Raw genomic sequence first — 24,283 nt, forward strand, 5'->3', positions numbered from 1 at the left:
GAAAAGGGTTTGTAGTATTTATTGCAAAATTCATAATGCATAAATACAAATATTAATAAGCTTGAAATAATGACTATTTGATAATATTTTTCTACAAAATTTTCATTTAAAAATATTTTACTTAAAATATATTGTCAATAACTATTACATAAAAACTTCCAAATGTAACAGTTGGTAGAGTTATGAAAGGAAATTCTCAACACTATCAAGGCAACTAATTTCAGTTCCATTTATAACTCACAGGAATGTTTTTAAATGTATAATATTTAGGTGCAAAAAAAAAAAAAAAAATTTAAATAGTTTCTGCATATTAGTTTTAAGGTAAAACATCAGTAGTGGCCAGTGCTTCAATAGTGGCCACTTCGAGTTCTTTTGTAATTTGAAGAAAAAAATGAAAAATAATGTGATTTTTTTTTTTTTTTTGTAGGTACTTAATGTAACTATCATATTGAATCAATTTTATTCATCAGTTATTTGAATTCAAAGTAAGTAATGTAAATACTTTGGATGGGAGAATGTCAGATGACTAATGAAATTTTCATACTTTGGAGTAGCCACTGCTGGATCAAATTTGAGGTTTGAGGAAAAATTGATAAAAATTGAAATTCTGGAATTTTTTAGAAATTGAGAAGATTTAGAAAGCGTTTCCCTACAAAGCGCTTATTGAGTTTCTGAGGAGCATTTAATATTGTAGACCTAAAGTTAAAAAATACATCACTGTGGCCACTATTGAACCTTGAAGTGGGGTCATTCCACGTCAAATCAACCACAAAAATGGGATTTTAACACCCACCGTCTCGGAATTTGATCAAACTTGGTATACTTCATCCCTTTATGGTTACAAGCAACGCCCTAACTTTTTTTCTTTCAGTATCAATGCGTTTTGATTTTACAGCCTTTTGAAATTTGGCAATTTTACATTTTTTGTCATTTTCGAGACACTCAAACTGAGATGTTGTTGTTTATGAAAAAATTTATTTCTTGGTAACTAATGCTATAATCTTTTTGAAAATTTTTACACAAAATAGAAAGACTTTGAACATGTTGATAAAAAATATTTTAATAATCTTAGTTTGCACAAAAATTTTTTTTAAAAATTAGAAAATCGAAAATTTTGAATTTTTCTTTCAAAAAAAGATGTCGGCAAAAATCTGAATTTCAACAAAAGGGTCAGCTTTAAAAATCATGATTTTTTTAAAAAATGATCATGAATATGTACTCTAACTTATCCAATGAAAAACATTAGGGGATTTTAAGGGATTCTGCCACCCCCCCCCCCCCATTCCAGAAAAAAGAGTAGAACATCATACAATCTCTTCTATGTTCTTAAAAACAGAAATGTCAACAATTATGACAAAAATTCAAATATACAGTGTGTTGAATATGGAACTCAAACATAAAAAAATATATTTAAACTTCTATTTTATTTGAAATTGTTTAAAATTTGTCAAATCAACCACAAAAATGGGACTTTAACACCTACAATCTAGATTTTGATAAAACTTGGTATACTTCCTTATTTTATGGTTAAAAACAACCCCTTAGTTTCTTTTGTTTCAATCTCAATGTATTTTAATTTTATAGACTTCTGAAATTTTTCGATTTTGCATTTTTTTGTCATTTTCAAAGACACTAACTGAGCTGTTGTTTATGGGGGGGGGGGGGATGTTTCTCAGCAACTAATAATATTACCTTTTTGAAAATTTTCATAAAAAATGTTAAGATTTTGAATAATTTTATAAAAAATATTATAATAATCTTAGTTTATGCAAAGAATTTTTTAAAAATCAGAAAGTTTGAATTTTTGAATTTTTTTTTTTGGTCAAAAAAACCATTGTTGAAATTCTAAATTTTTAACATCAGGGTCAGTTTTAAAAATCATGATTTAAAGAAAAAGTGATCATGAGTATATGCCCTAACTTTTCCTATGAAAAAAGTTATGGGTCTTTTAGGGATTCTGTCCCCTCCCCTCTAGAAACAACGAAAGCATCATAGAGAAAAGTTTTTCCATGTCTTTGAAACAAGAGTTCCCAGCAATTATTTAAAAAATTTAAATATAAAGTGTGTTAAATATTGAACTCAAACATACAAATTTAATATTCAAGCTATTTTTTATTTGAAATAGTTAAAAAAAAATTTTAAATATAAACATTCTGAAAATAAGATATCATGAAATTCAAAAGTTGCAGACAATATCTGCATACGGATTACTGCATTTTAGTCCAGACAAGTTAAAACAACAGTAAAGTCTTAACACCAATTCATAATCATGTAGTTACTAGTACTTTCGGGATCTGCCCCCCCCCCCTTTACGTTTGAGAAAAATTTCTATCGTTGAACTGTTTTTCCATTATAGTTTTACTGCTGTACAATGTGACAAATTCATCCTTTTAATTTCTTGAAATTAGATTTAACACCCCTTAAAAATTAATGGCTTGATGGTTTAGTAATAATATGCTCTAAATAAAGTAAATTACCTGTCCCCCTCCCCTCATAGCAAATGAAAAAATAAATTGGTATTTATGCACCTCTCGTATTCAATAGATTTTTATATTTTTTAATGACAATTGAAAAACAAATTATTATTTGCATGGAAATTTTTTTTTTGTCCAGATCCCCCCCCCCCAGCTTAATGACATAACTCGTAACTTTTCCTCAACTTACTGGGGTTCCAAAATTTTAATTCCTAAAAATTTTCTGTCTGTATCACTTATGCTTATTAATGCTTAACATTCACATTATGAAAATTAATTCCAATAAATGAATTTTCTATTATTTTTGTTTTCTTTCTTTGAAAAAACATAATAAAATCAATAATAGATTTGAATATCTCGTGAGGAGTAAATACATAATTGTTGAAAAACAAGTCCTGCTCACATTTGTTTAGAAAACAAGTAATGGTGCCTTCTTTCTCTACAGGCCTCCCATGGGGTACATTTTATCCTACCCTATCAGAATTGCACTAACAGCACAGAGTGGTTGTTGACTCCCCTGGATAAAAGATAGAATTCTCTGACAGAGCTTTTCTAAAATTTTGAATAAAGGTCAAAATGAAAGAATGAATTGAACTCGAATAGCAATTGGATGTTGACTTATAGGGGTTCCAGCAAAATGTGTGTCAAGCTAGAAAGCTTTTCAACCATTGAAGTTAGCATTGGGCAGACCCTAAGAAATGTAAATGTCGAGTTACCTGGATTATCAGCGTGTCCAGTTACTGAAGTTTCACTGTATTTAAACTGGAATATATATAATGTTTATAAATCATTTATAGAAAATAAAAAGTGGCTTAAAAGAACATACTGCCCTTGATAAAACTAATGTAGCAGTTGAAAAAGGAATCAAGAAAAAGAAAGTGTATTTTAAATAAAAAGTAGTTACCAATCTCACAGTCATAATATAAACAACTAACTATAAATGTAAACCATACAGCTTGCTGATCAGCTGTCATCTAATACCAGTTATTCCTTTTTGGGAGCTAGTAAAGCAACCATAAAATTAGGGAAGTGACAGGCAAATATATTAAAAAGAAAACAAAACATCTAAAAAAAATACTACTGAAGTGTAAAATAAAAATACCTGTCATTTGTACAAATGCCAGGTTATTAGGATCCATTTATGATCATAGAAACACTCAAGATAACAAAACACACTTTTAGGATCAAATGAGATTGTTGCCAAGCCTTAATTGTAAAAATTTTAGGCAATGGTAACCATTTTAAACTCATACCCAATAAATTGCTATGTTAAACCAAATCCAAGTTTCAGTTTGATATTGCATTAGATTAATGAATCAAGTTAAAAGCTCTGAGCTGGTATTTATAGGATTTTTAATACTTTGTATAAACTGCCTAATTATAAATTAGAATTAGATGAAAAGTTTTAATTTCTATGTTGCCCTAAGTTTAACAATAATTTTTAGTAAGCATAAATTGTTGTTGGAAAATTTCGAATTTCTAGATATTTTATTTTTATTGTTTATTATTAATTAATTTAATTAATTATTTACAATTAAAAAAATCTTGAGTATTTAAATATTTACATTTAAGTTCAAACACCAATGTATTTCAATATTTAAATTTTCTTTAATGCAATTATTAACTTAGTTTGCAATATTGTGATCAACTTTTTTTCATTTATCAAAATAGGGGGCAGGGGGGGGGGGCAGAATCCCTCAAAGTCCCCTAAAGATTTTCATTTTATATGTTAGCACACATGTTAATGATCATTAAAAAATATATATAAATTATTTTAATTTAGACCCTCATGCCAAAATTTTAAAATTTTGACTATATTTTTCAGGGTGGCGACAGGAACTGTGAAAAATAGTTCCCTGACTTTTCCCTGATTAGGTTCATCAAATTTCCCTGATTTACGTTACCAATGATAATGGTTTCCTTTCTTTGCTCTACTTGAAATCCGCTGTATGTTTGTATAAAATGCAGTATTTTAAGCGTTTTAAGTTGTGTAAAGTTGTTGAACTAAAGATATAATTTTTAAAAAAATGCTGTTTTTTTTAATAAAATAGTAAAAAAAAAAACATATCCAGTCAACTTTTTTTTGGGGGGGGGGGAATTACAAAACAGTATATTAAATTTTTCTACATGGAAAGTTATATAAAATTAAAAAAAAAAAATACTTTACTTCCAGTAACCACTTAGCATAAGAATTTTAAGAAACTATTAAAATCACTCTTAAAAACGTGTGTATTTATGATAGAACTAAAAAGTAATTGAAATTTTTTTGAACTAAATTTTCAAACAATATAATAATTGTTGCAAAAATAACAAGTAATAGTTAAATAATAGAAGTAATGTAGTTATTCTTATGTAACTGACATATTTATGTAAAACAGATGAAACCTTTTGACATCCATTCAAAGAGAGCTTTTCTCTAATCAAGAACATAAGTTTTAATGAATGATTACAGTATTTTAACAATAAAAAAATACAGATATTTACTTAAGTGCACAAGTTAACTCTATTTCAAATGATTTCAGTATGTATCGGAAAAAGTCTTAGGTTGCTTTTGTAACAAACAGCTTTGAAGTGCAAGGGGAAAAAAAGCAATTGGTTAATTTCAAAATAGATAAAGAAGAATACAACTTGGTTTTAAAATAAAAGAATCATTTAAGCCTGAAGAAAAGAAAACCTTTCATAATCTGCGGTGACAGCAAATAGTATAGCGGCAAAAAACAAAGTTTTTTTTATTCAAAGTTCAATTTTAGCAATTACTTTAAGCGAAGAAGTAATAACTTTTAAGCTTTTATCAGTATTAATTCAAAAACAAAGATTTCTTCTTGAAATCTTGATTACAATACGCTTATTACTTCGAGACAATGGAATAAAGGCAAAGGAGCTAAGGCACTGATGACAATTTTCTCTTTGCCTGTAGGGTTGTTTATTTTATGTAGTATTGAAAGAAAGCAAACTTCAAGCTAGGTAAAATAAATAACTTTACAGACACAGAAACAATCTTAGGTTGAGGAAAAAAGATGCACAAATATGCGGCAATGTATAATCGTACCTCATTAATTTTAACTTTTTTTTTTTGAACAGATAAATGGTGGAAAATGCATAGGGAATTAGGGTACTTAATTTTGTAAAGCAAAAAAAAATTTTTTTTCTTCATAAAATCAATATTCCCTGATTTTTTGTTATTTTTTCGAAATTCCCTGATATTTCCCTGACTTTTCCCTGATTAATAAAGTTCCCTGACTTTTCCCTGATCTCCCTGATTTCCCTGATCTGTCGCTACCTTTTTTTTTATTGAAAAAATTTAAAATTTTTCAGTTTGTTAATTTTTTTTAATTGCTGGATATAAATTTAGATTTTTTACATATTTTTTTCTGAAATACTTGAAATCTTAATATATAGTATAAAAATTTTCCAAATTTTTTTATCTTTAGTTATTGAGAAATATTTTTTTTTTGCAAACAGCCGCTGTTCATTCTCAGAGAACTGTAAATGACAACTAACGCAAAATCGCAAAACTTTGAAGGGCCAAAAAATAAAAACTATTTTTAATAGAGAAGAAATACTTTAGGAGGTTACTTAGGACTATGAAAAGTAGAAGTGTACAAAGTTTCATTGGAATCTGAGATGGTGGGTGCTGGAGTGTGGTTGAACTGACATGGAATGACCCAGTGGCCACTTATTGAAGAAGTGGCCACTACTGGTGTTTTACCTTACATGATGTTTTAATGAAAATCTTTTTTTAAATCATAGATTAAAGAACAATAAGTTGATGATTAAATATGTGCTCTTACATTTTAAAACTTGTGTAATTTCTTTTTTAAATTCATATTTTTAATATAATACATTCTGTAACTATAACAAACAAAAAACTATAGCATTTTCCAAAAGTAGTTAGGTGGTAATTTAGTTTTAGATTATAAAATGGCACCATAGTCAAGAGAAGAAAACCTTCACAAAGTTGTAAAAGAGTCTCAAATATATATTTTTTCCTTCAGTTCAAAAATTGTCATTTATTGCATTTAAGTCGATTATTGCACTATATTTGAACACTTTAATTTGCACACCTGCGTAAATGTCGAAAATTTTGGTTACAATTATAAAGAAAAAAAATACTCATGCGTACAAATTGAAACTTTGAATGAAGAATTAAGTTCTATGTAACTAGATTAGAATCAGCTGTTTAAATGTTATGTATATATATTTGTTCCTGAATGTTAAATCTTGAATAAATATTCAATATAAAACTTTTTTTCTAAAAATGTAGTTTTGGACAGGACGGTAAAAGCCATGGTATTTACCATAGTGTCCAAAACCTTGCCAACCCTGGGTCCAAGATTTTGTTTTAATTGACTTTCAATTCAAATTTAAATTTATTAAACTGCCCTGCTCTAAATTTTTTCAAAAAAAATTAAAAAAGTGCTAATCTAGTACTTAAATGGTTGTATGAGTTTGAAGATAGGATCATAATGAGCTCATGTTTAAGCATTTCATTGAATAGAGCAGGGGCTCCCAAACTTTTCGGATTTGCTGCACGGAAAAATTAAGAATTTTCATACGGCACACCACACTAGTTCTATCATATACATATTATTGTTACCATGAACCCTTTTAAGCACCCCTCACTTCTTCCTGTGGCCCCCTAGGGTGCTGTAGCACCCAGTTCGGAACCCCTGGAATAAATCATTGTTGGATCAAAAACACAAAAGTCATGTAATTAGCATGTTTTAAGTATAAGGAAAACACTAATTTAAAACATGAGGTTAATTTCATTTGATTTGTGTGGTATCAAGTAACTGATTACAAGCAGGGATCGATTAAGATTTTAGGGGGCCCAAGGCAAAACAACTTTTTGAAATTCAAACTTTATAAATCCTGTATTCAAACTTTGCAATTTTAGCTATTAACTAAAATGACTTTTTGACATTTGGGGGCCTCTAAGTCACGCCTTGTTAGCCTATTCAGTAATAAGGCCTGATTACAAGAGCTTTCTTTTTTAATTTTTATTATTAATGTTTTCAATCCTTTTGTGTGTGGGGGGGGGGAGGGGAGTCAGTTTTTTTTTTTTTTTTTTTTTGGTTCAATTTAATATTTTTAACCTGATACATGGAACAGCTGGTAAATGTGAGTATAACTTTGAAAGTAGAATAAATTTATGTTTGAAAGAAATTTATCTAATCTAGGAAATTTTCCTGAATATGAGTACACTCAACCTGTTTTGTGAGGTCTTTGTTGTGCAAATTTCTTTTGTGTAGTATATGAAAATTTCAATCAGTTTGGGTCTCAATTGACAAAATTATTTATAAAACGAGTGGTGAGGTACTTTCTTCAAGTGACGACAGGGACACCCCGATGGGAAGTCCCTGTGATCTCCCAAAAATTTCCTTATTTGGGAAATTTTGTCAGACTATTGGGCAAAATTATCATTACTTATTTGTTTTGATTTTGTTTAAGGAAGCAATTCCGAGTTATTTTGTAAGTTTTTGGGTTATTTTCTACATAACTTTTTTTTCAACTGCTTCAGCGACTCACTGCCGGACGCTGCGAGGAGCTGCCAAGTCTAGCGAATTTCTACCATTCTACCACCAGTTGGTGACAAGGACAAAAAAGCAAACCCAAGTTTAAACACAAGAAGAAAATTATTTCAAGTCAAAGCATTCCGTGATGTGATAGCTACCAGCTGCTCAGAGCTGTGAAGGAATGGGTCATGTTTACATTTTACAAGCATTTATTGTAGCCTTTTAACTTGTGTTTTAGAACTGAGAATGTTTTAATAAATTGTTTCACCTTATCTTGCCATTATATTTGGAATGCAACAAGGAGCTTGAAATTATTTTGAAAATGTGAACAGATTAAAAACACAGAATGTGATTTTAGGATGAGCACAATAAAAAGACACATGGATCAATATTTATGAGCTTACTGATAACTTGGCCCCCGATTCCTGATTCAACATGGAAGGTGTCAGTTCTTTTCCACTTAAAATAAACTGCCGAAATTTGTCATCAAATTTCGCTTCGTGTTCTGTAAAATTAAAATCAATATGTCACAAGCACTGTTTAGCTGAATTCAATATTCTACATTTTTATAACTTTACTATTATACATATTTTAAGTCAACTTATTAATTTCAGGTATGTAACATTTTTCACTTCAGTGTACACTCGCCATTCCTTTTTATTTCATTTTTCTTCACAGCAATGATATGGAAAAGGATACCCTGTAATAGCCGACTCTTGTACAATTTACAATTTGTCAAATCAGGTAGTAAAACATAGGGAATTTCCAGCAATTCTTTTACCAATCACGAAAGCTTTGCACAAATGTTAACTTTTAGGGCTAGGTGTTTCTTTCCAGTTTAAAAAAAAAATCCGATCAACAAATGAATTCCAGAAAATTCCAGATTCTTGAAATCCCTTCACTTTTCCAAGTCGCTAGCAATCCTGCTATTTTCTGTGAAACTTTTTTTTTTATTTCAGACTTACATTTTACACAAAGTAGCAAATTATACACTAACCAAGGTGGCACAATACAGTCGACCTTCCATATATCGAACTTCCACATATCAAAATTTTCTATGCATCAAAATCCCATCAAATTTCCATGTCCATTACACAGAAATTGTTTCTATAGCATCACCTCAAAGCATCTGGGATTAGATATATTACTGTTGCTCTGAGGCGACGATTTATTGAAAAAATCTCTATATATCGAAAAAACTTCGAGACATTTGTAGATATTTTTTCCACTTTAAAATGTTTGTCTCATGAAAAACAACCTTTACAGGAAGGCTCATTAAAGGTTACTACGAAACTTACAAGAAATCTGGTGTTGAGGGGGTGTGTAGATAGTTTGTTGTTCCATTCTGTATCAAGTTGAATTTGCAAAGATTGAAGGAGCAAAAATGTCATTTCTGGTAAATTTATTACTTCCGCAAGCAGGGTGCCTGCTATTATAAGAAATCGGAAAGCCAAAATAAAAGTACTGAAACTTACAGAAAACTTAAAAACATGAAAATGCATTACAGTTGGTTTTTCAGAAACAATGCAGTGCTTAGTAAATGTTTAACATTTAATTTTCATTTAACCTAAACTTTCATTTAATCTGATGCTCTTATAAATTAGAAATTGGGTTTCATACGCGAAAATTAGGTTTAATTTTAATGTTTAAGGAGATTTTTGTGATAAACTAAGATTGTTTCCATATATCAAAATTTTTTCCGGCAATTTGCTACTTCGATATATGAAGGTCCGACTGTACATCTATAATTTTGGGTCATGATATTAAACATAAACTATTTTTAATTTGAATGAAAAGAAATGATTTTTAATACCCATACCTACATAATAACCAAATTTATTTATAATACATCAGAGCTCTAGTTTAGAAAAAAAAAAAAAGACGACTTATTTCTAAAAACTGATGCTAAATGACTTACAAATATAAAGACAACTTGTCTTTCAGCTAAAAATGATATCAAGAAGTCAGAAAGTTTCTTCCTAAAAAGGAAGACATGAACTTCCTCACTTCTTAAAACTAGAAAGCCAGAGGGGCCCGTGTGGCCCCTTGCGTAGTTTGTTGTTCAATAACTCGAAAAATATCTAACGGAATTCAATGGAACTATCTGATTTTTCATTATATGTCACTATTGGAATGATTGTTTAATCATTTAATGATTCGCCTCATAGTACTGTAAATATTGATCCTTGTAACTAGGAAGATGAGAGGGGCCACAGTGGTTCCATAAGCTATTTTACAACAAAAAAAAACATTTTTTTCCCCCTTTCACCTAATTGTTGTAGTATAAAACAAATGCTATTTACTACAGTTTAACCAATAACTTTCTCTTTGTTCAACCAGTTGGATATCCAAATAATATAAACAGTATGGAATGCTTACCAGTCAAACGACAGTCATTGCACTAGGAAAGATAAACTAATTCTACTTTTTGGCAAGTAAAGACAGAAAAGCTAAAAATAATAAAGCAGTTTTTATTTAGTCATATAAGAAGGTGCATTGGGTATGTGAAGTCACTCAGGAAGAATTTTTTAAAGAATTTACCCAAAAAATTGGTAGGGGCCACACTGGCCGCTTCTCTTTTGTATCACCTGCTTACAAACAAGCTTCAGTGGATCTATGAAATTTCAGAACGAGCATCAATGTTAATGATTTATGAACTAAGTGGCGGAGTAACAGGTTTAGAGGCATGTCGCAATCAGGGTTGCCAGAATTAAGAACAGTAAATGCGGGACAGGGTACAGGCTTCAAGGGGGGAGGAGTTTAGAGGTGTCTATTCATGATAAATTTGAAAAATTCAATCGCAACAAAGCATTAAACCTCACAAAATGTCGCCTATCATCTAAGTATAAAAATCGTTTTCATTGCGATTGACGGTGCATGTGCAGAGATATATTTCTAACATTAATCAATGAGCAAAGAAGAAGCAACCATTCGGTTTCTCATGGTCTGTCCCCGAAACAAAAATATACAAACCAAATCAAATGTAAAATAATTTACGGTTTTCTTATTTCTCATTATTTTATTTTTTGTTTTACTTATTTTTTTTTCCTTAAAACAATGTCTCGTTCTGTAAAATATTGTTATCAGCTAGAATACAGAACTTAAGCTGTCCCACATGGAACAGCTAACGGGACGAGGGACAATTTTTCAAAATACGGGACTGTTCCTTGAAATCCGGGACATCTGGCACAATACATTTTTTTGTGGCCCACTATGTCTATAACAGAATTGTGTAAAACACTTATCACAATATTTTTGAATTCTCTTCGCTGCTCCTATGGCCGTGGGACTTAATTAAGACATGGAAAATCAAACCACCGACTACTGCTGTCCTCAAAATATATATAAAGGAGAGCTGAAATGTTATTTTGAAATGGAATTGAGGAGCTTGAAATTATTTTGATTATGTGAACAGATTAAAAACACAGAATGTGAACGGGCCACACTGGCCCCTTCAGTCTTTCTAGGTTTACAGAAAATTTCAGTCTTTCTAGAGTTAATACAATTTTTAAAAATGAAACAAGCTGTTCTTTTGACTGGTTCATTAATTAAACTTAATGTGAAGGAAATGTGTTAATGCTTAATGGCAATAAAACAAAAAAATAGATGAAAGTTTATGTTGAGCTTTACCTTTAGATGTAGGAAAGTTTTCTTTCGTTGACCAACAACTTTCTTCCGACTCAGCTTTTTTATGTTGATTAACATGTAGAGCTTCATCTTTAGAAATAGGAAAGTTTTTTTTCGCTGGCAAACGATTTTCTTCTGGCTCAGCTTTTTTATGTTGAGCAATGTATATACCTTTATCTTTAGATGTAGGAAAGTTTTGTTTCTTTGACCAGCAGTGTTCTCCCATCTTGACTTTTTTTTGCTGCTTTACATCTGCCTCTGTTCTGGCAACCCTCGAAATTGCTACTGGGCAGCTTTTTCTATTAATAAACAATATAATAATGCAAATATGTACAACAGCTATTTCACCTTGTTTTAAATTTTAATCTTTCAAAACAATTGCTTAAAGTTAGTTGGCACAAAGAGGATTTATTATCACACGATTACTATGAAGGAGCCAATATGCAGCCCCATCAAAAAAAAAAAGATTATGATTAACATACAATAGTTCTTTAAATTAAATTATTTATTGTTGTAATAGCTACTATTACAATAAAACCTGTCTACAACGATACAGTTGGGACCTAAAAAAATATCGTTATAGACTGGTTATTGTTATATACAGTTTGATTATTTATGCTGGCAATTTGCTGGGACCAAGGAAAATATCGTTGTAGACAGTATTGTTGTACACAGGTTTCACAGTATTACATTTAGAAAAAGTTTTTAATTACTATTATTGTTATTATTTTGAAACAAAAAGCAGTTTCATTTATTTATTATTTTTTATTTATTGATTTTGTGAGACAAGGCATCAATCAAAATCTTCAATTGTAAGTGAGCAGAATGTTTTGTTTAAAATTGCTAAATTTTACTCTTGTTGCATGGTTAAAAATCAAGTCACCCAGTAAGCCTCTTTTGGTTTGGTCATTTAATAAAATAATAATTTCCTAGTATATAAGGAAGTTAAATGAAAGCTGCTGTTCCAATGACACTAAGAACATTTTCAGAAACTTTCAACTTTTTATCATAGTTTTCATAAGTTCCTGACTCAATATCTTGAAGAAAAAAAGTAAGTTACACAAGCATTACATACACAAAAACAAACATAGAAAAAATTATGGACAAAACTTAAAAATACTTTTTTAATTAAAGATTTTTAATCTTTCAAAAAAAAAAAAAAAAAACAAATTCTTCACAGTATTATGTTGGAAAAGGATTTGATCTTGTTTAGTTTATAATTTTCCTTCTTTCCAAAAGCGGATGTTAGAAAATTGCTGCACATTACAGCGTAATACTTATGTACACATAACACATGCCACCAAAAAAAAGTTTTAAAAAAGCTGAACTGAAAGTATTGTGTTTTCAACAAGTAATTATCGAACATTAACAATTTTTAACTTTTAAAACTGAAAACAAAATGGGATTTTTCATTTTTTTATTATCATTTTTTTTTAATATTTAAGGGAAAAGTTCTGGATTTTGGGACTTTGAAATTGTGGTCCCATACTGCATGAATTTTAAGATTAATTTTCAAAACTGTCTATGATTTTCTCAAATGCTTAGTTTTTTGTGTATAGTTATTACAATAAATAGCCACTATCTTTACATTTAAATATCTTGTGACAAATCTTTAATATCAAGTTAAGTTTTATTTCTTTATGTTCTTTAAAAAGAAAAAACCTTCACCGTCATGCAAACATTTCCCACAACAGTCTGCGAGTCAAAAGTTAATTTATTCAACTTCTTTCTTTCTTTTTTTTGGCCGAAAGAAAAAAAAACGTAATTGAAAAGAGAGAATTAAAGGGGACAGACGGAGAAAACATCACCGCTCCAGTTTTCTTTTCCATAAATTTTTGACGCTCTAGGAGTCGGATTTTTTTTAAACAAAAGAACAAAAAAGAAAAGTTGAAAAAACTTCACTGGTTGGGAAATTTTTGCAAAAAAGTTTTGTCTGTCCAAGGGTCAAAAAAAGGTTGAGAAACGCTGCTTAAGACAATTTTTTCTTACTTTAGAAAAAAATAGGATTTGTTTTTAACAAATTTGCTTCTGCAATAACATTAAGACTCCAGATTTAGATTCAATATATTGCATAGTACAGTAAAACCTCAATAAGTAATCAACCGTTTAAGTGGTCACTCCGCTTAAGTCGTCGTTTTCTTATGGTCCCGACAAGGTCTCATTCACAGTAATGTAAAATGATCCTCTTTTACTGGTCACCAAATTAAATTTTACTCCGGTTAACTAGTCACTCAAAAATTGTTTTCTAAAATTGTCTTTTCTTATCGGATCTTAGAAAATAGCATTAGACTTAGTTGAAATGCTGTGTGATAGTCATTTTTCCTTGAAATCTCGCTTCTGGTCATTCAAAGCATATTTCTTGCTGCGACTCTGTCTAGTACCAATCATATGAATCAAACTCCATCCAGCAAGATAGACAAAATTTAATACCTGGAAAACGTTTTTCAGTATTTAACATTCGTTAAAGATACAACAGACGCAGAATTTAAAGCTTGAAGCTCGTTAGAAGATAGATTTATTTTCAGTAAGCAACAACTTCATCAGTCAACACTGATGGAGTGTTTTAATGAACAGTAAGTACATTAAAATGAGTTATTATGATTAAGTAATGTACAAGTAAAAGAAAATAAAACTAGGTAGCTATAATAAGTGTTTTTTCCTTCTTTTTAAAGTTTCCACTAATTTACAGCCATGGATTATACAAGCTTTTGGTTTTTCTCACTGAATTCTACAGCTATTCATGAAAGTACTTGTGAGAAGTTTTCTTTTCTTCTTTATTTCTCACTCCACAAAAGTAGTCACTCCGCATAAGTAGTCAAAATTTTTTGGTCCCTCGAGTGACGACTTAACAAGGTTTTACTGTATATCAGTTGTATCACTACCTTGGGGGAAAGGGGACGGTCTGTCCTAGCTGTTACCCGTCAGCTATTGGCAATTCCACTTAGGGTGACACTCTAAGCGGAATTACAAATTTTTGAAAAAGATAAATATTTAAATTCAGACATTCCCCCCCCCCCTTTTTTTCTCAATAACATTTGCTCTATCAAACGCAGTTATATAACCAAGAGGAGAGGGGAGCACTTGCGTTGTAAAACACCCTTTGGAGGGGGCTGAAACCAAACTGGATTTAAGAATTTCATTTTTTCATGTATAAAAATTAAAATTTTTTTTGCGTTTGTAGGGGTGACACCACAAATTACCGCCCTAGGTGTCCCCCATGCTAGGTATGCCCCTCATTATATACAATATCATATTATTATATACAATACATATATTATATATATTATAACTCCACTCAATATATTGTATATTATATACAATATCATATTATCTACAAATGTGGATAGTTTGTGTGGAACTCTAGAAAATAAATACCAAAGGTATGTACCTAGGGTATTTATCCTCAAAAATAAATATCTGGGTATCTTACATCATTGCAAGGAAGTAAAAGAAGTTTTATACTCACTGTGTTTTTTTAGATGGAGCGAGAATTTTTGACGCCTGTAAAAATATTTCATTTTAAGAACTTATGTATTAACATTATTTCTTCGTAGAATATTGTTAGAATATTGTACTTCTAAATAAATTATGACAAATCTGAAAATAACATGCAGAGATACAAACACATTATTAACTTGAACATCAACTGAAATTTGAAGTGATTTGATTGAGATAGTAAACCTCTTACCCCCTAAAATGACAAGCCTACTTAAAGCGTCGTGCTAAAGGTATAGTAGTAGAAAAAAGTATCAACACTTGAGACATGTTGGAACATTGTATGTATCATCACCTCAGAGGGATTTCTTACTCTCAAGTTTTGAAGCCTTACTGTTGCTCTGAGGCGATGATATATGCTGTGCATGTATAAGGTAGTAAAATTAAAACTTAAAATTGTTTCAATCATTATTAAATTTTATAAATTTTAGTAAAAGTAAAATTTAAAGCATGTTTTGAAAAAATGAAAACTAATGTATCATTTTAGTTGAATGAAAAAGTAGTAGTTTTTAAAACAAATGGTACAATGTATGCTGTAGTAATATGTATAAAAACTGATTCAAAAAAAAGTAATAAGGTTTGAGGAGACATCAGGGAACTGACAGATATGCAGGTAACGATTTCAGAACCACCTACTTTTCTATTTGTCTATAAATTCAATCGGTATAGTTTCTCGGTATAGGTTACAGGCAAAATCCTGGTGTCCCGGTCGGTTTACTTCAGATCCCGGAAAAAGGTAAATTTGATTAAATGATCAAAAAAGTCTAAAAATAATTAACTTTGAAGGAATATTTTGGATAATTCCTTTGTTATTTGAAACATAGACTTGTAAAATTAATATCAAATCAACACATCAACATTAAAACCGAAAAAAGAGTTTCTAAAAAAAGTTCTAGTGAATGAAAAATACATGTAAATATTGTTCAAGTTTTTATTCCACATTCAAAGTATTTCTTCTTACTAAAGTAACTAACAATTATTAACATGTAAGAAACAGAATGTTTAAATTTATCTGCTTGTGTCATTCATTATTACCCTTGGTTTAGGCTCACTACCCTCTAAAACACGCTAAAATCCAGCCAGAGGTGTGTTCCCTTTAGCGGGGTTTGTGATCCAAAGTTTCCAAAAACTTTGGGCTACAACACATTCTAAAGCTGAAAAATTACTTAAAAAATAAACTTTTAAAATGTTTATTTCCGATAGTTTTTGTTAGCATATTTCAAAAGTTTTTAGGGGGGGGATGTTACTTAAGTCCACCGTCGCCCCCTGCTTCCATTTTGAATAATCGCGACCAGGGGGGGAGGGGGGAATCCGGTGTCTCGGTTGAACATTTTAGAAATCTGGCAAGCCTAGTTATAGGCACACTTAAAGTACAGTAGACCCTTGTTATATCACTCATTCAGATATATCGCTCTTTTCTTCTATTTCCCGAAATATTAAAGCTTAAAATTAGAAATAAAAACTTTTCTTTAAGTTTGAATTCATTTCTGAAAACATATGGAATTGCTCAGAGAAGGTATCGTTCTTCTTTAGTTTGTCAATGAACAAAAAGAAACTATTCCTCTGAATTCGCTGGAAAAGCAGCAGTAATTCCTGTCATCAGAATGTACATGCCAGCGCAGTATATTTCAGTTTCAAGTTTGTAAACTACTTAACATCTTTTGTATTGATACACCGCCTTTACAATGAGCGAGAGACATCAAGCGTCATACTAGCCCATGTAGAAGAGAACATACGCCCTTCTTTTAGTACAGAAAAGATTTGTGCTTGGTCGCACAAACCAGGATTTGCATCAAAGAAAGGAAAAATGATCTGGACGGGCAAAATAGTTTTCTGTAAACAATGTGACAGCAAGTCAAACAGATTAGAAAGTCTATTGGGAATAAGAGGGTATTGGAATGCTTACTCTTATCTCGCAGCAGCTCAGAAAGATTGTCTTCATTCACCATTTCATGTTTTTAACTTTCTGACAGTGAAAATTTATTTAAATTTCAATCTTGTTTAAATATCAATAGGTGTAATAGTATATTCGTGAACTACAACGAAACCATTAGGAAATCATTTCAAAAAGAACGAATGCTAATTTACTTGTGTATTGGACTTATGACTATTTTTAATGATCCCCATTATATCACGCTTTCGGATATATTGCTTTTTTTCTTTGTCCCCCAAAAAGCGCGATATAATGAGGGGTTACTGTAGTTTTAATCAAAAACTATTTTTTGGCCAATTATAAACAATCGGCAATGTGGCAAATTACCAATTATTCCTGATGATCATTGTATCATCGGTTTGCACAATGATGTTTAAAAAATTCACACAAAGTTAAAAAATCATTCAAAGATAAAAAAATTTCTATCAACATGAGGGAATTAGTTTTAAGATGAATGAGGGGGTCTAGGACCACATAAGAAATGCAGAAATGTCTTTATAGCTAATGTATTTACATGCCCTTAATTCATGTGATGTTATATGTAGTAAAAATATCAAAAAATTTCTAAGAAATCAAATGAAATGAAAATAGGACATTTTCTCATACAACGATTTAACTTTTCTTACATATTTTCATCAGAATAATCTAGAATTGAGAGGAGGACATTTCAGCATACACACTGTTATAAGCAAAAAGAAAAAGAACCTGAAAGTTTTGAAAAACCCAAGAACGTCTGAAAAAAAAAGCCTAATAGAACCTGGGGTTTTTCTCAACCCTGTACAAAGCAGTTAGAAAATCATAACAAAAAAAATTTACCCTGTTTGCATTTTCTTTGAAAAAATGTTATTTTTTCATTCTCTTTTGCTTTAAAAAATAATATATTTTTAGGTTTTAACACTCACCATTTTTTCTCTACGCTGATTTGTAACAGCAAAACCTATTTTCTTCTCAGTCCTGGTCTGCCCATTATTTCTTGAAAGTCTAAATGAAACAATGTAAAAGCAATTATTTTAAGATGAATTACTTTGCTTTATAAGTTACCGTACTGTAACATATTACAGTAACCATTTGTTGCATCGTGCTTCCTTATATGGCTCATTCGGACATATTGTGCCTTCTCGTCTCCCAAAAAATTATGCTAATAAAACCTTGCATTAAATTTAAGCTCTTGTAAAAAAAGTACCCATGAAAGAAGTTAATACATTTCTAGGATTTACCTCCTTATACTACTCCTCGGTTATACCTCCATAAAAATCCATGAAATTACATCATTAAATTTATAGGAGGTTGCACAAAATGTAACACCACCAAGTTACTATAATGCACACTTCACAGTTCTACATGGAAAAACCCTCACATTTGTGAGATGTGCACCTGTTCTATTTCACAATATGAAAAATAAGGATGATATTGCTAGCATAATTTCTGAACTACCACTGAGTAGAAATGCTATCAAAGACAGGCCAAAATAATAGATCTTAACAAAAATGCACAGGATCAATTTGCTGCAAAAACTTTTTGACTTCCCTTGACAAAGGGAAGGGGGGGGGGATTCCTTGACAATCCCTTTGATCCTAGGGATATCGCTATAACTGCTATATCCATTATTGCTAGATATTCTGATAGTTGCAAACTAGAATGAGTGGCATTAAGTGCACTCAGGGCCCGACTAAGTCTTTTGAAGATACTGGGCATGAACTTCATTTGGTACCCCTTGCCTAACTTATCCTCATATATATAATAGCCGATGATGTTATCTTTAATTTTTGTGAGGGTATACTCCATTAATCCGTCACGCACAATATGTGTTTGCGATCATACATATATTATGGCATAGAATGAAATTTTTTGAAGCTTGAAGGTACATGCTATGTGTCTAAAAAATGCTTGAGAGTATACGGCATTATGGAGTACACCCTATGGGAACACCCCTGATAATTGCCAATGCAGGGCAATGATCGAATGCAGGGAAACGCTTTATTAAAGGCTCCAGAAACAGTTTTTGAAAAAAAAACACAGTACAACCTCTGAATAAGGGACACTAAGGGGACTGGAAAAACTGACCTTAAATAGAGGTGTCCCTTCTTCGGAGGTAGATGAATTTGTGCATGCAATGCAAAGTCAGTATATTTTCATAATAATAGTAAATTAATATCATTTAAGATGGATTGAAAACTGTTTTATAGTTAATGAATAAAATTCAGAATTATTCAAACTGAAAAACTATTTTAAATTGCTTTCTGTAGTCTCAAAGTTTTGTAACTGATTTTTATAAATTACAATTTTGAATTAATGTGTTTCAAGGATTTGTTTGATGTCATGTAATTTACAACGCAAAACAAAGTGTGATCACTTTTAAATTTTTCAATACAAAGCGTGTCATGGGCGGCACACTATCTGTCGGAGCTGAGCCCACACAAAGAAATTGAGAGGGAAAAGCATGAATGTAGGTCTCAGCAAGAATTTTATAATACATGTTTGTTTATTTTCATGTTAATGTCAAGACAAACTTTTACCAGTTAATTTTTGAACAAAAAGTGAACCTCAAATTCCAATAAATTCTATATTTCAAATGCATTAATACGTAGTTTTTTTTTTTTTTTTTTTTGTAATTTTTCTCTGTGACTGTTCCTTAAATAGAGTGTCCCTTAATGAGAGGCAAATACATGGAGGTTCCTATTCAAAGGGACTGGGACCTTAAAAAGTGTCCCTTAAATACAGGTGTCCCTTATTCAGAGGTGTCCCTTAAAGGAGGTACTACTGTAGTAGGAAAAATAGGAACAAAAATTTCAAAAATAGGAAAATTATGCTTTGAAAAATAAGAGAAAAAGAAAAATAATGTTCTAAAAAAGGAAGAAAAATGCAACTAAAATATCCTGATTAAATGTGACTTTGAAAAAAGAGCTATAAAGCTGTTCCATGTTTATGAAACATTTTTTTTAAATTAATGAAAAGAATTAGAAATTTTATTCAAGATAAAAATAACGAGAAATTGTTTTGCTTAAGAAAATGCTTTACTCATATATTCAGCCTTTTCTGAAATACAGGGTTCATACTCTATTTGGATAAAAAAATTCCATGACTTTTTCAAGACTTTTCATGACTTCATAAAAATTTTCATAACATTGTTACATGAAGACAATTGTACTACTTAATATCAAACTTGCCAACTTTTGGAAACAAGCACTAGCAGAACTTCTACTCTTGAATGCTACTACTCCATCAAATCACTTACTTGTAACTGAAAAAATATCAACATACACCTAAAAAACTAAACTATTCTGAGCAATAAGTTACTGCCCAAGTCGGTGCTACATGACCAACCTACATGCAGCATTTTTGGATGTGACAACCGTACTGTCTGATATATTGCGTGTAAACTATTCTTATTCGTCTTCATACAAATTTAAATAAAATAAAAATGCAGTGAATGGAATAGAATGATGCTTAAAGGCTTTTTTTTCTAATAAACAGGCAGGATAATAATGAATGCGTCAAAGGTTGAATGAGTCATTACTAAGTTTCAAAATATTTGCTTCAAAAGTTGCCTTTTATGTCAATAGTGAATTTATCATCCAGATAACTTGACAGCATTTTGATTCTTTAAAGTAAAGCCACGTTCTTTAGTTAATTCATGTTTCTAGTTTCTACACCGGATATTTAAAAAAAAATCAGTAGGTAGTGAATAAATCTTCTGACTCAAATGTATTTGTTTACTTATTTGCACACTTTCAAATGCATATATTAGTTTAAATTAATAGGTTCAGAAATTCTAGAAAATAGTGTTTGATTCCTGACATTGAAAGTAGCTTTGAATTGCATGGATTAGTTTTGCGGGCCGAATGTTGGGCAGAGTATTAGAATTCCCCTATTTCAGTATTCTATCGTCTGACTACAGATCTTCATTTTCTAAAATCTTCAACAAATAAAGATAAACTTTGATAAATTTAATTATAAAGTTTTTATGAGTGATGGAAACTAACTCAGATGCAACAGAATTGCGTTTTTTTGGGTGGGCGAAATCAAGAACGTGCGAGTTTCTACTACAGAATATAAAAAGTGCTGAAAATAATAGTAAATTCAAAATGAGTGATGTCGAAGCACTAAAATAACATTGCAAAAAAAAAAAACGGACGGCTACTACAGAATAGGATGCAATGAGATTTTAAAATTAAGATTTGTTTTCAGGCGAGTTCAATGTGAAATACTGTTAAATCACTCAAGATTTCAAATGCTCTTTTAGCTATTGTTTTTTTAACTTTGCCCAGGACATTTTTCCATGACCTAAAATAAATTTCCATGACTGTGTATAAAAATTTCAATTTTCCATGACTTTGCCAGGTCTAAAATTTGCTTATTTTTTTCCATGATTTTCCAGAATTTCTATGTCTCATACGAACTTTGAGTATACCAATCAAAGGTCCTCTCAGAAAACTGGTGACCTATAATTCTCATCCACTAACATAAGTGCCCATATAGGGGGCAAGTGGGAGCTTAAACTCCCCCCCCCCCCCAGAAATTAGAATTTCCTTACTTTTAATATTTTTTTCTTTGAAAAAAATGTAAAAAGAAATTTCTTCAACCATTAACGAACAAGTTATTAAAAGTGTTAAATTTTAGTAACTCTAATAATCTGAAATTGGTTTCCATGGGTTAAATATCCTGCTAAACCATGGCGGAAATATCTGAGCCCCCATCCTCCCTTAAAATTTTGCATATCTGCGCCCATGTCCACTAGTGACCAACGAAAGAATACCAGTTAGAGATGCAAAAAACTCAGATTTTGAATAGAAAAACCTGGAACTTAGAGGAACATCGATAATTTAGAGAGTAAATAAACTTCATCCATTTATATGTTGATATTAGTCTTAATCTTAAAAAATGATTATTTAAGGTTTTCTGTAGGAGAAATCATTTCAAAAAACTCTAGTAGGCTCTCAGTAACAAGCTGTTGCTAAAGTAAAATGGGATAAGAGCTGAAAATATATTTGGTAAAGAAGCTTTTTATTTCCTTTCCTTATTGCATTAAAACAAAATTTAAATTTGCGGTGTATGTCCAAAGAAAAGTATGTACAATGAAATCCCGCTACAAGAAATATCAATACAAAGAAACACCTTTTTTAACAAAATAAATTTTCAGTCTTTTGCCAAAACATTGCTTAAATTCCATTACAACGAAATTCCCGTACAAAATGTATGGCCCCTTGAAGTTCATTGTAACCGGATTTCACTGTATAAGCAATGCTTGCTCAAATGATCGGATAGTATTATAAATGGCATGAGATCTACAATATGTCAAGGGAATAAAGAACAGTTTCATACTCACAGTGTATTCTTTGCCAGAACAGGAATTTTTGACTCGAACATTTTCTAAAAAAGAATTTCATTACAAAAACTTGTAAAATATTTACAATTTCAAACCAAAACAATCTCAAAACAAAATCAGTATTAACCAAAAATTATTAACTTTAACATCAAGTAAAATTAGTAACCATAAACAAATTTTATGTGAATGTCATAATATTACTCAAATCACTGTTTGACTGAATTGGTCACTTCGTTTTTTCAACATAACATTTGCAATGAGGGTATAAGCTCTGGAGAACTTTTCTACAGACATTAATGTGTAACTTTATTTTCTGGGTTAAAATAAAATTTTAAGTTCATTGTTTTATGTATAAGTTTATTAATTTGTTTTTAAAAAAGTGTACATAGACTGTTTTAATGTTTTTTTTTCCTACTTACATATTAGAAAATTTTTACATGTTTATTGTTCTTAAAAAATAATTTCAAAGCAAAAATTTGCTTAATGTCATTACAAAATTGGAAACAAGAAAATGTATTTTACTATATAACACATTTTGTTTCTACAGTACAACCCCTCTAATGTGGACACTAACAGGATGATTTTCTTTATCCACAATAGAGGGGTGTACGCAGGACAGGGGTTTAGTAATGTTATTTGCCTTAGAATCGGGGAACTAAAAATCATCCGCATAGGAGGGGGTGTCCATTAGGAGAGGTCTTGCTGTACTATTATTTTCTGTGTCATGCAATTCTAATTATAACTATAACTTATTGTTAAGATAAATGTGAATAATAAAACTATTTAATAATAATATGTTTTTACAGAAATGATATGTGAAAGAATTTTCATTTATTATTTTGAAGCAGCATTAAAAATATGTGAACAAGCAACGTAACTAAAAGCAACTGTAAAGCCAGATATACGGGCCAGATGATGAGGCCAAATGAAGAGACACAGGATATCCAGAACCCGGTATCCAGCAAAAACACTAATTAGTGCATCCCTATTATTTAATCATTTATTTCCTGTTGTGTTATAGTTACTCTAAGAAAAGAGAAAAGTAAATTTACTACTAACTCCTTTCTTTAACCTCTAACACTTTTAAGATAGTAGGTAATCTTACCTTAGACAATTCTCTTTGCTGCAAATCTCTTTGAGCCATTTTCAGCAAAAATCTTCTTCAACCAGATAATAAAAAAAAAGAGAATTTTTTTCCCCAGGTGACTAGTTTTTCTCAAGCACTAAGAATAAATGCAATAAACCGAGTTGAATAAATTTGTATAAATTATCTTTCATTATTTTTCATGCAAGAATAAATATTTTCACAAGATAACATGAAGTTCCATCCAAAACAAAATGAGCCCTTCCCATACCAACTTTGCTGCATTTGATCAATAATACTGAGTAAATAGTAACTAAGCTTGCAAGACATGTCATGCTTACCTTTTTAACATTTAAAGCTGATTTCTAAAAACAAAGTATGGTTCTCTCGGCTGATGAAATGGGAGGGTACAAAATACGTAAAGAAACAAATAAATCAGGAGCACATTTTCAACAAACATTTTCCAAAATAATTTCTTTTAATTGTTTAAAAATAAAAAATAAATCAACAAAAAGCACAACAAAATATACATTTTATTAAAAATAAATAAATAAAAATAAATCACTTGCAGCTCTTTCTTTCAGAAAGACTTGGATTTTATTTTTCCCATGCGGCTGAAAATTTAAAAATAAATAAATTTTAGAAAATAAGTAGTAGAAAGTCCTCTTAAATAAATAATTTACATCAAAAGTTAAATTACCTGCAGCTTTCTTTCTGTTAAAAATAAAGCACTCCAAATTTCTTTTTATTTTCTGTTGCCAAAAATTAAATAGGCATTTACATAGGCATCGGCCATTTACATGAACATTTTTGTTAAACAAAAATCGA

At 30.5% G+C, this 24,283-nt stretch overlaps 1 protein-coding gene across 1 annotated transcript in view; it reads right to left on the reverse strand.

Annotated features, from left to right (window-relative positions):
• The window catches only part of LOC129220712 (uncharacterized), a 48,700-nt gene extending 25,185 nt beyond the window's left edge, over positions 1–23,515 (reverse strand). The window contains exons 1-4 of the mRNA XM_054855142.1: positions 23,477–23,515; positions 22,372–22,415; positions 11,621–11,916; positions 8,395–8,495 (exon numbers count right to left, since the gene is read on the reverse strand). Of these exons, the coding sequence (XP_054711117.1) occupies positions 8,395–8,495; positions 11,621–11,916; positions 22,372–22,415; positions 23,477–23,515 (480 nt within the window). The remainder of the gene's footprint in view (positions 1–8,394; positions 8,496–11,620; positions 11,917–22,371; positions 22,416–23,476) is intronic.
• Between the last annotated feature and the right edge of the window lie 768 nt (positions 23,516–24,283).

Source organism: Uloborus diversus, chromosome 4 (assembly GCF_026930045.1).
Source record: "Uloborus diversus isolate 005 chromosome 4, Udiv.v.3.1, whole genome shotgun sequence".
In the NCBI taxonomy this organism is placed as follows: Eukaryota; Metazoa; Arthropoda; class Arachnida; order Araneae; family Uloboridae; genus Uloborus; species Uloborus diversus.